The sequence below is a fragment of the Salvelinus alpinus genome, chromosome 14 (assembly GCF_045679555.1).
Source record: "Salvelinus alpinus chromosome 14, SLU_Salpinus.1, whole genome shotgun sequence".
In the NCBI taxonomy this organism is placed as follows: domain Eukaryota; kingdom Metazoa; phylum Chordata; class Actinopteri; order Salmoniformes; family Salmonidae; genus Salvelinus; species Salvelinus alpinus.
The window spans coordinates 7967179-7983886 of NC_092099.1; the positions used below are offsets into that span (position 1 = coordinate 7967179).

The 16708-nt window shown below is 42.6% G+C and overlaps 1 protein-coding gene across 1 annotated transcript in view; it reads left to right on the plus strand.

Annotated features, from left to right (window-relative positions):
- The first annotated feature begins 448 nt into the window (after window positions 1–448).
- The window catches only part of LOC139538342 (ly6/PLAUR domain-containing protein 1-like), a 46862-nt gene continuing 30602 nt past the window's right edge, over window positions 449–16708 (plus strand). The window contains exons 1-2 of the mRNA XM_071340289.1: window positions 449–680; window positions 6205–6339. Of these exons, the coding sequence (XP_071196390.1) occupies window positions 632–680; window positions 6205–6339 (184 nt within the window). The 5' untranslated portion in view covers window positions 449–631. The remainder of the gene's footprint in view (window positions 681–6204; window positions 6340–16708) is intronic.

Below are 16708 nucleotides of genomic sequence, written 5' to 3' on the forward strand. Positions count from 1 at the left end.
TACAAACTGTAACTCAGTAAAATCTTTAAAATTGTTGCATGTAGCTTTTATTTTTGTTCAGTATATTACTGCATGTTGACTAACCAATTGCAGTAACATTTGATTAAACATAGTCATGATCAGTTTCATGTATTTCATTCAAGGTAAATTTAGTAGATTGGCTTGATAGCAACATTGACGTTGTTTGGTTGGCTCCCATGCAAAACTTGATGTTACACATCGTTCACTTTTGGGAAAACGGGTCCAGCCACTTGGTAGCTATCGTTAGTTCAAATAAAGCTGAATTGTGTAATAATATTAACAGTGCAACAGTAAACTATAAAGCATAAACCCACCATAATGATGTCGGTGAAGAAGTTAGGAATGACCGCCAAGTCAGAGGATTCTCGGTTGAACGTGGACGCGCATCGGACAGTCCTTGCACTTTGAAACCCACGCCCATCGTGACGTGCGGCACCGCATGAAATGGAGTGAAAAGAGTGTGTCCCCTTAAAATCAGAGGTTTCCAGCGCTGGACGTGTATAGGAGGCTACCGTGGACGTTCGTCGGATCCATGTATGAACTCTAACTCTGAGCTCCTCTCAACTTTGCCAGGTCTAATGTTTCCTTACCAAGTGACACCAGCGAGAGAATGCGGGCTCTTACTTACACAAGTTTGTTCTGGTTTATGCTCAAGTCAGGTATGTTACCCCCGGGATGTGTTAATTGTAATGCCAAGCGCGTCTCTTGCAGTTTTGGAACACAATAGCCTACCTAAATTATTTGTAATAACATCAATGTACTAATTGTTTGTTTAAAACGATCTAACAATATTTGGAAAGGAAGAGAAGCTCAGGGTGGGTAATTGATGGCCAGTAGGCTACCATGCAGGGCAGGCAATGATCCTTGGTTATTTGTTAATGGGAAAACATTTGGGGGTCTTCCGTTGAAACCGTTATAATAGCAAACTTGTCGGTACTATTTTGTGACATTTCCTAATGCGTCTTTACGCACGGTTTGGAACGGTTGACGTATGAACGCAAAATATTTTTTCACACCAGCTTGTGGATGTGAAGAGAACCAGACAGGCTTGATTTCAGATGGAAACATTGTTTGAAAATGTTTCACAAATAAGGGTAAGCTACCCGTAGATTGAACGTGGTGTGTATTGATGTTTACATTACGGTATATCTGTTTTTGTTTTGTTTGAGAATAGATTATGGGTAGTTCGACATATGAATGTGTTTTACTCACAAATACAGAAGGAGCTTAATGCTAATAGAACTGCGCTGTACTACTTGTGCAGTCATTCTTGTTTTCTTTCTTTGAGTCACTACTCAACTGTTGATGGATTTAGTTGCTTGCTGTGTCGTAGTTGGTAGGAAGTGAATAGTCTGCATTTAGATTTTATTCAGGTGCATTTTCAAGTTGAATAAGGTCTGACAGGGCTTTCTTACTCTCGTGAAGAAAATTGTATTTGCATCTACCATGTCGTAATATCTGATGATCTGCCAGGGGAGCACATTCTTCAACATGCACAGTGCATCAGGTAAATGTTTCTTTCCATGTCTGCCATTGTCAAGGTATGTGGTTTTGGTGAATTACAACACATACTTTATGATTACATGACTTAACCACAGTAATTGCAGCTACAGTTAGGTAATTCAGCAATCTGTTCAACTCTAATAAGCCACTTGCACATTATCACCATTATCTATTCATCAACAGTGGTGTAAAAATACTTAAGTACTACTTTTTTGTTTTTTGGGTATCTGTACTTTACTTAAATATTTATATTTTTGACTACTTTTACTTTTACTTCACTACATGACTTAAGAAAATATTGTACTTTTTACATTTTCCATGACACCCAAAAGTACTTGTTACATTTTGAATGCTTTGCTGGACAGGAAAATATTTCAATTCACGCACTTATCAACCGAACATCCCTGGTTCCGTATTGCCTAAACACATGCTTCGTTTGTAAATTATGTCTAAATGTTGGAGTGTGCCCGTTGCTTTCCATAAATAAAAAAAATGGTGCCATCTGGTTTGCTTAATATAAGGAATTTGAAATGATTAATACTTTTACTTTTGATACATAAGTATATTTTAAACCAAATACTTTTCGACTTTTACTCAAGTAGAATTTTACTGGGTGACTTTTACTTGAGTCATTTTCTATTAAGGTATCTTTACTTTTACTCAAGTATGACAGTTGGGTACTTTTTCCACCAGTGTTCATCAATAAGATTGTCCCTTATTTTCTTCATCAGCTATGACTCATATTATGAAAAGGTATGCCTACATGCATTCACCTAAAAGGGTTCTTCTGCTGTCCCCATAGGAGAACCCTTTGAAGAACCCTTTTTGGTTCCAATTAGAACCCTTTTTGGTTCCAATTAGAACCCTGTTTAATGGGTTCTGGTATTTAATGGCGCCGAAGGAGATGGCTGCCGTTTTACAATCCCGTAACCAATTGTGCTATTGTGTATGTTCTTTTTTTTGTTGTTGTGTTATTTGTAACTTATTTTGAACATAATGTTTCTGCCACCATGTCTTATGACCAAAAAGAGCTTCTTGATATCAGGGCAGCGATTACTCATCCTGTACTGGAGGAATTCTTCAACGAGTCGGACGGGAGGGATTTACACCAGACACCCGGCAAGGCTCTCATCCCAGTCATTTGCAGGAGGAAAAGATGAAGACATCGTGGACGACGGTCCGGGTGCCTTGTAAGGATCCGTCGCAGAGAGTGTAATTTTCCTTTACCATCGGTCTTATTAGCCAATGTACAATCAATCGATAATAAAATAGACGAACTACGAGCACGTATATCCTACCAACGGGACATTAAAAACTGTAATATGTTATGTTTCACCGAGTCGTGGCTGAACGACGACATGATTAACATACAGCTGGCGGGTTTTAAGCTTTTTCATCAGGATAGAACAGCGGCTGGTAAGACAAGGGGTGGCGGTCTTATGTTTATTTGTTTGCTGTTGCATGAAATCTAAGGAAGTCTCGAGGGGTTGTTCGCCTGAGGTAGAGTATCATGATAATCTGTAGACCACACTATTTACCAAGAGAGTTTGCATCTGTATTTTTCGTAGCTGTCTATATACCACCGCAGACCAATGCTGGCACTAAGACCACACTCAATGAGCTGTATACAGCCATAAGCAAACAGGAAAACGCTAATCAAGAGGAGGCACTCCTAGTGGTTGGGGACTTTAATGCAGGGAAATAAATCAGTTTTACTTAATTTCTATCAGCTTGTTAAATGTGCAACTAGAGGGAAAAAATTCTAGACCAGCTTTACTCCACACAGAAACAGTGTACAAAGCACTCCCCCGCCCTCCATTTGGCAAATCTGACCACAATTATATCCTCCTGATTCCTGCTTTCAAGCAAAAACTTAAGCAGGATGCACCAGTGACTCGGTCAATAAGAAAGTGGTCAGATTAATCAGATGCTAAGCTACAGGACGGTTTTGCTAGCACAGACTGGAATATGTTCTGGGATTCTTCCGATGGCATTGAGGAGTACATCATATCTGTCACTGGCTTCATCAATACGTGCATCGATGACGTCATCCCCATAGTGACCGTACGTACATACCCCAACCAGAAGCCATGGATTACAGGCAACATCCGCACTGAGTTAAAGGGTAGAGCTGCCGCTTTCAAGGAGCGGGACTCAAATCCAGAAGCCTATAAGAAATCCCGCTATGCCCTCCGACGAACCATCAAACAGGCATACAGGACTAAGATTGAATCGTACTACACCGACTCTGACGCTCGTCGGATGTGGCAGGGCAAACTATTACAGACTACAAAGTGAAGCACAGCCACAAGCTGCCCAGTGACACGAACCTGCCAGACAAGCTAAATGACTTCTATGCTCGCTTTGAGGCAAGTAGCACTGAAACTTGTATGACAGCACCAGCTGTTCCAGACGACTGTGTGATCACGCTCTCCGTAGCCAATGTGAGTAAGACGTTTAAACAGGTCAACATTCACAAGGCCACAGGGCCAGACGGATTACCAGGACGTGTACTCAACACCAAAGTGCCCTCAAAGCTCATCACTAAGCTAAGGACCCTGGGACTAAACACGTCGCTCTGAAACAGGATCCTGGACTTCCTGACGGGCCGCCCCCAGGTGGTAAGTGTAGGGAACAACGCATCCGCCACGCTGATCCACAACACGGGAGCCCCTCAGGGGTGCGTGCTCAGTCTCCTCCTGTACTGCCTGTTCACTCATGACTGCATGGCCAGGTACGACTCCAACACCATCGTCAAGTTTGCCGATGACACAACAGTTGTAGGCCTGATCACCGACAATGATGAGACAGCCTATAGGGAGGAGGTCAGAGACCTGGTTGTGTGGTGCCAGGACAACAACCTCTCCCTCAACGTGATCAAGACAAAGGAGATGATTGTGGACCACAGGAAAAGGAGGACTGAGCATGCATCATTCTCATCGACGGGGCTGTAGTGGAACAGGTTGAGAGCTTCAAGTTCCTTGGTGTCCACATCACCAGCAAACTGTCATGGTCCAAACACACTAAGACAGTCAAGAAGAAATGGCAAGACAAAGCCTATTCCCCCTCAGGAGACTGAAAAGATTTGGCATGGGTCCTCAGATCTTCAAAAGGTTCTACAGCTGCACCATCGAGAGCAACCTGACTGGTTGCATCACTGCCTGGTATGGCAACTGCTCGGCCTCCGACCGCAAGACACTACAGAGGGTAGTTCGATAGACCCAGTACCTCACGGGGGCCAAGCTTCCTGCCATCCAGGACCTCTATATCAGGCAGTGTCAGAGGATGGCCCTAAAAATTGTCAGACTCCAGCCACCCTAGTCATGGACTGTTCTCTCTACTACCGCACGGCAAGCGGTACCGGAGCGCCAAGTCTAGGTCCAAAATGCTTCTTAATAGCTTCTACCCCCCCCAAGCAATAAGACTCCTGAACCACTGATCAAAGTGCTACCCAGACCCCTCTTTACGCTGCTGCTACTCTCTGTTTATAATCTATGTATAGTCACTTTATCTCTACCTACATGTACATATTACCTCAACTAACCGGTGCCCCCGCACATTGACTCTGTACCGGTACCCCCTCTATATAGCCTTGCTTGTCATTTTACTGCTGCTGTTTACTTTTTTTAAATGTATTTATGTATTTTTAACTGAGCACTTAAAACATGTTTCTTAACTGTAAGCATTGTTGGTTAAGGGCTTGTAAGTAAGCATTTCACTGTAATGTCTACACCTGTTGTATTCAGCGCATGTGACAAATACATTTTGATTTGATGTAGAACCCTTTACCCAGAGGGTTCTACATGGAACCCAAAATAGTTCTACCTGGAACCAAAAAGGGTTATCTTATGGGTACAGCCGAATAACCTTTTTTGGAACCCTTTTTTCTAAGAGTGTAGTAGAGTTTGGACATATCAACACATATATTTGTGAACTGTTTGATAGTATTACCATGCCATATGTCCTCTGAAATATACTGTACACTGTCCATGGCGTAACAGGCTTTGGTTTTTCCAATTATGTTTTGAGGTTGGACTTTAGCACGTACTGCACAGCAATTAGTGTCACCTCTCTAGTCAGTATGTGTTACACCGGTGCTGGCTTGTCCATCTCGTTAGTAGGAAGGTGTTTCACCTGTGCTGGCCCAGGTGCTTTTTAAGAGTGGCTGGCCCAGTACTCCAGGTATCTTGATAGATTCGGTGGGTTAACCTTTAGTTGGCGCTCCCTATTTAGATTCCTAGACAAACAATCTGTTATCTGATTTCTCTGATTTAGTTTTGCTCTACCTTTTTGGTTTGCTTCTTGTCTTTAAGTTTGGCCTGGGCTTTTCTTTTGTTTACCTCATCTTGGGCAAATTTAGTGGGTGCTCATGGTGGGTCTCTTTTTAAAATTTTATTTTAGGGTCCAGTTGTTGTTGCTAGTCAACTGTCAGTGGACACCCCATGAGTGTCTTTCAGATCTCCTTCTAAACCCCCATCTGTTTTGTTTTGGTTGTTGGTCCACTGACTTTTAGTTCATTCATCTGTTTGAGTGACATTTCGGTCTTCTTGCTCGGGAATGTAACAATGGGTATACCAGTGTCTCACTTGATACTTTTGTATTGTACTTTGCAATTCATGCAGGTAAGTCCATTAAGAACAGATTTGGAATGACAACCTGTGATCCTCCTGTATGTTGTAGGGCTGGCTCTGCAGATCCAGTGTTATCAGTGTGAAGAGGTCACTCAAAATGACTGCTCCACACCTGAGTTCATCGTCAACTGCACTGTCAACGTTCAGGACATGTGCCAGAAGGAGGTATTAGTGACAGAAGACGGTAAGCCAAATGTGATATGAATTTACTTGACTTAAACCCTTCTACTCTGTGAGGAACATACAATAGGTCTTCCCTTGCTGAGAAAGCGTTGTTTTGGTGGTTTGTTCTTGCTGACGAATGTGTTGATCTTTCTGCAAGGTGCCTTCTATCTGTAATGTGTACAAAAATTATACATAAATAGGTGGATATACGCTCTGTCTTGAATAAGAAATGAATGGATCCAAATGAACATGGACTGTCCGGCCTCAACCTATCCACCTGCTGCTAGATAGCCAACTTCTATCGTCTACTGGGTTCACAGACCCAGGATCAGCAGAGTTTCAATTAGCCCACGGTTAGTCAATGGTTTTGATGAAAGGCGAAATGATTGCAGTGCAGCATTAAGTCAGTATTCAAAATCATAGTCAGTTAACCATAATGACTGTGATGAATGTGAAATTATAATATTAAAACATTCATCAGAGCCATTATGGCCAAGTCAGAGTTGTAATCTCAACTAATACACATGACCCTTTGTATTCTTTAATTTGTGTGTTTTTATAGCTTTGAACAAAGAAACATTCACGAAAACTAAGTAGTGAGTAGAAGGGAAATCATGTTTAACCTTTTCACGTGTGAGTTCCAAATTACTCTAACGGTCGCCCCAACGCTAGTTATTTTTTGTTTATATGTGCGTGATGTCAATGCACTCACTGTTCCAAAATGTGATTGTTATACAATAGGACAGTTGACCCGCACTGCCCTCAAACCAAGGTACGCTGCCTGCTAATTATCTATGTTTCAACTTGTCAATTTCAAATAATTTTCTAACAGTTTGAATTGAGGTGTGTTCCGCCTCATTAATTCATATAACAAGTAGCCCATTTCACTGTTGCGGACCATTTATTTGATGCTTTACTGAGCCGGACAAACTTCTCTCTTCAACGATAGCCCAATCACTTCCCCAGTGTTTCCAAAGATCAAGTATGAAGACAATGCGCATCTCCAGTCAAAACAGGCCTTGCACAAACTTTTTCCACCGGCACATTTTCTGGATGGCGCCCACATTTCCTTCATTGTTTTCCTTAGAAACTGGACTTTGACCGTGTGGCTCTATCAAAGTAAGGGGCTTATTTTCTGTGTATCATGTTGTCGTTTCTACAGTAGCACACCAAGTGTATGTATGGATCATAATGTATTTGCTGTTTAATTCATGTGTTTTCAAGTACTGGTTGCAAGTCATGCATTCCAATTCTTGCATAGATTGTAATGGACACGTGTGTGTTGTGATACTTTTTTGAAAGTTGTACTGATTATGATGAGCTAATGCTAAGCTATTTGCCAGCTATGTGTGGCGCCATGTTTGTTGACATCATACAATGCATTCTGGTTGTCACGTAAGCATCGGTCAGACCAAAGATGTTATAACAAGGGATAGTTCACTCGACTGACATATGGTGCTTTCAAGACAACTGGGAACAACTGGGAAAAATACTAGGTCAAATCGTGACGTCAGTGATCTTCAGGTCGGAAAGTCGGAGCTCTAGATAGAGGCCCGTGTTGGATGACCGTTCAATACAACTTTTCCCAGTCGGAGCTAGTTTTTTTCAGATTTCCCAGTTGTCTTGAAGTCAGATTCCAAGTTCCCAGTTCTGAACGCAGCATCAGGCTAACTTTGGCACCTCAGAGTTACCAGCTTAGACCCTCTATTTTATTTACCATATAAACTTCCCCTGTGTTTGCCCCTCATTTATTGATAGAGGATTTATCATAGTAATATTTCCTGCATCATATCCCTCCACAATACCTTCCCCCATGGACTTGAACACCCCCCACATATGAAATGAATCCCCCCTAAAATGGTTTCATCCCTGTTTTAGCTTTTGCGCTACGGTTAGGCAGTAGGCTTGTATTTGTTCTGATGTTCCGAGGTAAAGTTTTATTTGCTTTGTGATTTGTCAGTGTTAGATGACTTGTCAAGTCATGTGCTCTGCTTCTTGAATACACTGTAACAAGTACATTGAAGATTTGTATTATGCTGATCTTTTGACTTTTTATTTGCGTCTTAAAGTGAATTCTGGGATTAGCGAGTGTTCGCCAAGTCCAACATAAACAAATGTGGCTGCCATCATAAAGAATGAATGTGCTATTAGCTTAGCTGACGCATCTCTTTTCTAAACAATCAAATATTTTCCCCTTGTGCTCACCAGAGATGTGGTACATTGTAAACAAGTCTAGCTGTTAGGTTGTGCTGACAAAAAATAAAAAGTTAGCGACCTAACTATTTAGCAGCTTGAAGCTTCCGCTCCATTACAGCCCCGTCAATGTGAATGGGGGCGTGCTTGGCGCTCAGTTTCCGTTTTTTGCGTAGCTGTTGCAACTGGAACACCTCATTTGTGCATCAGGTGGTTCCAATGCTTTGACTGAGTATTATAAACCTTGGGGGGGGGGAATTCTTTCAAGTAAAAATATTTGAAGTTAAAACGGAACCATGTTACGGTACGCGCTGCTGACAGCTGGGTTACTGAGGGGCTGGGAGGTTACAGTCGTGGTAGACTGCCTAACCGACAACCCACAGAATTGCTCCAGCAATGTATTCAATGCGCGGTCATGGCATACTGCCAAGGTCTGGAAACCTTCCATAAGACAACGAAGCAACTCCTCGTGCCTTCCAATGGTGGCTCCTTGGGAGGAGATGGCGTTGTGGAGCGGGTCCGAGTTTGCTGGGTCCGCCATGGACAGTTCGTACTATCACGACTCAGGATAAGACCCAGATGCAGACAGTTCGAATAACCAACGTTTATTATAAAACGGGGCAGGCAGAGTCCGTAAGAGTCCGTAAGATACAGAGTGGCAGGTAGGGTCAGGGAAGGCAGAGGTCAGTAATCAAGGGCAGTGTCAAAAGGTACAGAACGGCAGGGTCAGGGCAGGCAGAATGATCAAAACCAGAAAAACTTACTGGTATGCTTGACAAGACGGACTGGCAACAGACAGAGAACACAGGTATAAATACACAGGGGATAATGGGGTGGCTGGGCGACACCTGGAGAGGGGTGGAGACATGCACAAGACAGGTGAAACAGATCAGGGTATGACACTAATCTCTTTTGACCTAAATTGAGTATTGAATTTCATGGCCTCTAATGGCACATTTTAAAAATATCCTATAAAATAAGGGGATGTATTGTAACTATATGTTATCCAAGGAAAAGTCAGTTTATAAATGATTTTGTCTTGGTTAATTAAGTGCTGCTTGTCATCTAGTAGGCTTTGATAAAATGTCAAATCCCTGACCCATGTGGAAATTCAATAACAGTTACAGTGCCTTCAGAAAGTATTCATACCCCTTGACTTATTCCACATTTTGTTGTATTACAGCCTAAATTCAAAATGGGTTGAATCTTCTTTTTTCACCCATCTACACACAATACCCTATAATGACAATGTAGAATTTTTAGCAAATGTATTGAAAATGAAATGCAGAAACATCTAATTTACATACGTATTCACACCCCAGAGTCAATACATGTTAGAATCACCTTTGGCAACAATTACAGCTGTCTTTCTGGGTAAGTTTCTAAGAGCTTTGCACACCTGGATTGTACAATATTTGCACATTGTTCTTTTTAAATTTCTGTCAAATTTGTTGTTGATCATTTCTAGACAGCCATTTTCAAGTCTTGCCATAGATTTTTAAGCAGATTTAAGTCAAAACTAACTCTGCCAATCAGGAACACTGTTTTCTTGGTAAGCAACTCCAGTGTAGATTTGGCATTTTGTTTTAGGTTATTGTCCTGCTGAAAGGTAAATTCTTATCCCAGGTTTTCCTCTGGGATTTTGCCTGTGCTAAGCTCTATTGCGTTTTTCTTTTTTTTATCCTGAAAAACTCCTCAGTCCTTAACGATTACAAGCATACCAATAACATGATGCAGCCACCACTATGCTGAAAATTAGTGATACTAAGTAATATGTTTGGGGCTAATCCAATACAACACTTTGTATTCAGGACAAAAAGGGAATTGCTTTGCCACATTTTGTGCAGTTCTATGTTCTGGAATATTCTTATTCTGTAAAAACGTCCTTTTCACTCTGTCAATTAGGTTATTATGGTTGAGTAACTTGTCTATCCATCCTCAGTTTTCTCCTATCAGTCATTAAACTCTTAACTGTTTTTAAAGTCTCCATTAGCATCATGGTGAAATCCCTGAGTGGTTTCCTTCCTCCTCAGCCACATAACAAAATAAAGGAAAAGGGGTGGGAGAAGAAGTAAGAACCTATTAAATAGAGAAAAATAAATGAAATAGTACTGAGGACAATAAAACCTAAACCAGATTCTAAGATGACTCCAACACAATTTTTTTGCTGTTATCTTTCTGTGTGTTGTATCTTTCTGTATGTTGTTTTTTTGGGTTGTTTGTTTCTCCCTGGTGTTTGGTCTGTCATCATCAGTTTCTTAGCCCTGGGTCTACTTTTATCACACTCCTTGAAATTGGGTAATTTTGTTAGGGGGCATTTTCCCCTCCAGACGAACAAAATCAATGTCTTTGAATGTACAGATGTAGGATCTTAATTTGATCACTCTTTTTGGTGCTGAAAATGTCAGACTTGATTTGCCCTAATGAAAAATGTGTTAACCCCTACTGAAAATGTCCATTTATTAATTATAATCTACATAATAATTCACATTTGCTGTTGCTGCAGGATTATTTTCCTGCTGTAGAAACCTGGCTCAAATTAAGATCCTACATCTATATGATCCAAAGGACATGAACATTGTACTGCGGAGTCGACAGCTCTTTTTAATAAGAAAATGTCCACATGAATGCTCATGTACATTTATGCTTTTATCATTATCGGCTCCGCTGTGCCACAAGGTTTGGGGAATTCCTCTGACCAGTTTAAGCCTTATCACTGTTTGAAATGTAATACATACATTTCCAATTTTGTAGGACTCTCTGGGACAACATTTAATTAAAAACCACAATCAGTCTGTTTGAGTTAGGTAAATTAACTTAGCTTCAGTATTTCATTGGCTTCCTAGAAAGAGCTTCCTAGAAAGATGGAAGTGTCTGAAGTATGTCTGTTCTAGCATAGATTAAGGACTAGATCCCAAGCCAGGTACTCAATCTGTCTACTTCCATGAACAATCCCAATTATTCTCAGCCAAGTGGCTGATGGTAGAATATTGGAGTTTCTATGAACATCGCCCAAAAGAGCCATCTATGAAGAAAATCCATCTGAGGAAAAAAATCAACACTTCATATTCAAAGGATGGTCATATTCAGCCATGCTCCCTCCTTACCCACCTCTGATTAGGTCTTGAGAAATGACAGGGTGTGCGACTGCTTCACTTGGCCTGGAGTGCTTTCTCAACTCTCCTGGCTGGGTTGATGATTGCTTGTCTCTGCTTGGTTGCAGTTCATTTCAATGGCTGCTTGCTCTTTTGTGGAGCGCTTCAACCAAACAAGCGTGGACTACTAGAGGACTCCAGTGGCTGATAAATTGCCTCTCCCCTGCGTAGATGGTCTGTCATTAAGAATGTATAATATGGCCACCAGGGTTGATTCCATTAATTAAATTCCTGCTCCATTTAATTCAATTCAAGTTCCAGGTCAGTCTCAGTAATTAAATTCCATTGTTAGGTAAATTCCAATAATTAAATTCCCAATTCAATATTATGCCCAACAATTTCACATTCAAATTAAATTCCCTCAGGCTTTCAGGCTGATCATGTCACTGTTCAGACAGCATAGCTATACTGGAAATATAGAAGTTTAAATTATTTAGTGACTCTTGTAGTCAATTTTTGATACCAAGTGCATTCACTCCATTAAAGCTGCAATATGTCACTTTTTGGGCGACCCGACCAAATTCACATAGAAATGTGAGTTATAGTTCTGTCATTCTCATTGAAAGTATGTCTTAGAACATCTTCTATGTGCTCTATTTCTAAGTTTCCTGTATTTAAGTTTTGTTTTTGCGTCTCTTGGTTTTGTACATCAGCTTCAAACGGCTAAAAATACAATATTTTGGGAAATGCACTCTGAAATGTGCAAAAATTGAATTCCAAAAATATAGATTTGTTTAAATTGGAAAAAAATATAACTTGAATATTATTGAAATTCTAATTTGAATTCAACATTTTCCACTTCATGAGTGAATTTAATTGGAATTTCTAATTAGGAGAAATGGCCACCTGTCACACAGTATGTTGGCAGCCATCTTTACAATAGCTTGTAAATAATTCAGTATAATCATACAAACAGGATGGGAAATCAAGGCATAAACGTAAAATTGATGGATACTGCTTGCCTCTGTCTGAGTGGGCATTTTTGTTATTTGTGGTTCAACACAGAATGCTCATATAGTGGGACATGTATGTATTCTTTTTGGACAGTATACAACATTACTGAAAGATAATTTGATTGCCTTACTAACAAGGTAATAATTCCTGACAACCATTCGGAGCTGTAGGCTACAGGTTTACTGATGTGGTCCATTTAATGATTTTTTATTTGTTAGATCTTGCTATGTATGTACTCCACATGCAGTAAAGGCAGCATAACATATGAACATTAACATGTCAACTCCTTAATTCATACAATATGATTTAATGTACATGGTAAGCAGCATTAACATCAATTACTGACTGTTTCATATGTTTTATGACACATACCAGTGATATGCTTACAATTAGTCTGCCTTATTTGCTGTGTATACAGTATGTCACTTGTTCAGCTTGTTTATTCTAAGGGATCTGTTCATTCTATTGTCACTTGTGAATATTAACTGGGAGAGGCGGTGTGCTTGTCTTGATGACAAGACAAATAAGTGTAATGATTCCCTTTCGATTTGGCTGAAGGACCATCTGAATACCAAGCAATAGCAGTGAATCACTTGTGCTTTGAGGCTTTCCAGGTGGTACCGGTATCCATAGATAAGTACCGTGCCACCAGCCGAGCAGAAGAAAGAAAACATGTAACGGGGGTGCTTATAAAGATTTGCTCCAATCAATATGTTTTCAATGAAAATGATAGCTATTATGACATAGATTGTTCTGTCAATAATCAGCTATAGGCTTACCTAAAAGGAGGCATTTTGGGTCAAAATACCTTTATGATGTGAGAAAAGCTTGTGTACATTTTGTGTTGGTCCTGTAATCCGGTCCAAGTAAAGAGTCATGCACAGAAGCTGAGGTCGCCTTGTTGATAGTTATGTATTTGGGGAAGCACACATCATCTTTGTTCATACAATTTACTATGCACTCAGAAAATGTTGTACCGTTTGTGCCATTGTGAAATCATAGACTCCTGGACAGAGCACGGACTAGCTTCTCAGCAGAAATACCCCACCTTATTTTGCAGTTTATCTAAATAAGGAATTACTATTCATAATGATTAATTCAATTCTATGAAGGCTAAAGCATGCGCTGATCTTGTTTCGCCAAGTTGACTTCAGCTAGCTAGCATAGTTTGGTGATAGCTGCATCTGGCTATCCTAACATCTCATTCCGAAATCATGGGCATTAATACGGAGTTGCTGTAGTGTTAAGTTTAATTTCACTGGAACTAAGGGGCCTAGCCCGAACCATGAAAAACAGCCCCAGATCATTATTCCTCCTCCACCAAACTTTACAGTTGGCCTATGTGTCACTGGTGTGGAAAGTAGTAGGCAAAAGGCAGTCACAGGTTTAGAACTACTGAATTTATTTAAGCACCATAGATCAAAGCGGGACGAAACCCAAACGCTGTTGTGCTCAAAATATATCTTCATAAACAAAAACGCACAGGGCGAATGCAAAGTGCGTATTATAAAATATTCAGGACATAGTAGGAGAGATTCCTCTCAGGAAAACAAGTAACATTTACAAAGACAAATGGCAGAGGGAGTATATATACAGTGATAGCGGGGATTGGAACCAGGTGTTTGTAATATGACGATCCAGGATGTCCCGCTCGGGAACCCAGCACCACTCTTCGGGACCGTACCCCTCCCAGTCGACCAGGTACTGGCGAAGATCCCCACGAGGCCGTGAGTGCAACACGCTGCGTACGTCATGGGGTCCAGCACTAGCCAAGGGACCAGCTGCTACCGGCCTGAGAGATGCATGAAATGAGGGTGAGATACGGTAATTGACAGGGAGCTGTAATCTGTACGTCACCTCATTGGCTCTCCTCATGACTTTGAACGGCCCCACAAACTGCAGGCTCAGTTTCCGGCATGGCAGGCGGAGGGGCAGGTCGTTCGTAGAAAGCCAGACCCTGTCACAGAGGTGAAAGACCTGGGCCAGAAACTGCTCTGGAGATGGGTGTTCCATTCATCTTCGGCACGTCGGAACTAGTCGTCCACCGCAGTAGCCTCGATCTGACTCCAGTGCCAGGGCCGGCTGATAGCCTAGAACATACTGAAAGGGTGTGAGTTTAGTGGAGGAGTGAAGGAGGGAGTTTTGTGCGTATTCTGCCCAAGGCAGAAATGCAGCCCACTCCCCCAGCCAGTCCTGACAGTAACTACGAAGGTACCTACCCAGTTCTTGATGTACCCTTTCCACCTGCCCATTTGATTGGGGATGGTACCCAGAGGTGAGGCTGACCGTGATCCACAGTCGTTCCATGAAGGCCTTCCAGACACTGGAGGTGAACTGAGGACCACGGTCAGACACGATGTCCTCCGGGATCCCGTAGTGCCGGAAGACGTGAGAGAAGAGGGGAGACAGGGCCATAAGGAGACCAGGCAGAGGAATCAAATGACAGGCTTTGGAAAACCGATCCACAACGACAAGGATTGTGGTGTGCCCCTCCAAAGGGGGAAGGTCTGTGACAAACCCGGATATCCCGGGCCAAGGTGGGCCACCAGTACTTGGCGGAGAGACAGTCGATAGCATGGGCTATACCAGGGTGCCCCGACACAGGTGCTGTGTGTGCCCAGGCGAGGAGACGGTCCCGCACATCAGAGGGCACGTAGATACGCCACTTGGGACAGTGGTCAGGTGAGGGCTCCTGTCGTAGGGCTCGACGGATGTCCACATTCCACACAACAGGAGCCACAATGCGTTACAGGGGAATAATGGGTGTGAATTTCTCCCTCCGATCCCCTGTGTAATGCACCTGGGACAACGCATCTGCCTTAACATTCTTTGATCCCGGCCGGTAGGAGAGGGTAAAGTAAAATTTGAATAGGGCCCACCTGGCCTGACACGGGTTCAGCCTCTTCGCCGCTCAAATGTACTCCAAGTTTCTGTGGTCCGTCCAGACAATGTATGGGTGTTTAGCACCATCCAGCCAGTGCCGCCATGCTTTCTGCGCCTTCTTGACGGCCAACAACTCACAATCCACCACGTCGTAATTCCGCTCCGCATTAGACAGCTTCCTTGAGTAGAAGGAGCGTGGATGGGGTTTAGGCGGTGATCCAGTGCATTGGGAGAGAACAGCCCCAACTCCAACCTCGGAGGCGTCCACCTCCATGATGAAGGGCAGAGACGGGTCAGGGTGAGCCAGAACAGGTGTGTTAGTAAAACGTTCCTTGAGCGCACGGAAGGATTCGTTGGCCTCCCTAGTCCCGCACAGCTGTCGAAGACCTTCCTTCGGGAGGGAGGTGAGAGGGGCCACCACTGTGCTGAAACCCCTAATGAAATGCCGGAAATATTTGGCAAAACCAAGGAAGCGCTGCACCGCCTTGATGTTGGATGGAACAGGCCAAGACCGTACTGCACTGACCCTCTGCTCTTCCATCTCCACTCCCGCAGTGGATATCCGATATACCAGGAAGGAGACTGCTGAAAGAAAAGGCACTTTTCCACCTTGCCGTACAGGTGATGCCCTATCAGCCTCTCCAAAATGGACCTGACATGAGACATGTTGCTCGCATTTAGTCAAGTACACCAAGATGTTGTCTATGTACACCACTACATAGCTACCCAACATGTCTCTAAACACTTCGTTAATTAATGATTGAAACAGAGGGTGTATTTGTCAGGCCGTAGGGCATTACTCTGTATTCGTAGTGCCCGGTGCTGGTGCTGAAGGCGGTCTTCTATTCATCCCTCTCTCTGATGCACTCCCAGGTTGTAGGCACTGCGTAAATCCAATTTAATAAAGTACTTACCCACTGATCGAACATATGCACAGTGCTATGAGAAGCAGGGGATAACTGAATTTAACAGTAGCTTTATTCAGTGTCCGGTAATCGATACAGGGACGGAGACCTCCCTCCTTCATGAAAAATAAGCTGGAGGCGGTAGGAGAGTTGGACGGACGGATGAATCCTTGGGGCTGTGACTCCTGGACGTAGGCATCCTGGCTTTGGTCTCTGCATGTGAGAGATGCCTGAGCTGGCCGGCGGGTGGGAACCAAAGCGAAGGATGGTGTGACACTGCATTGGGGCAGTTAGCGTT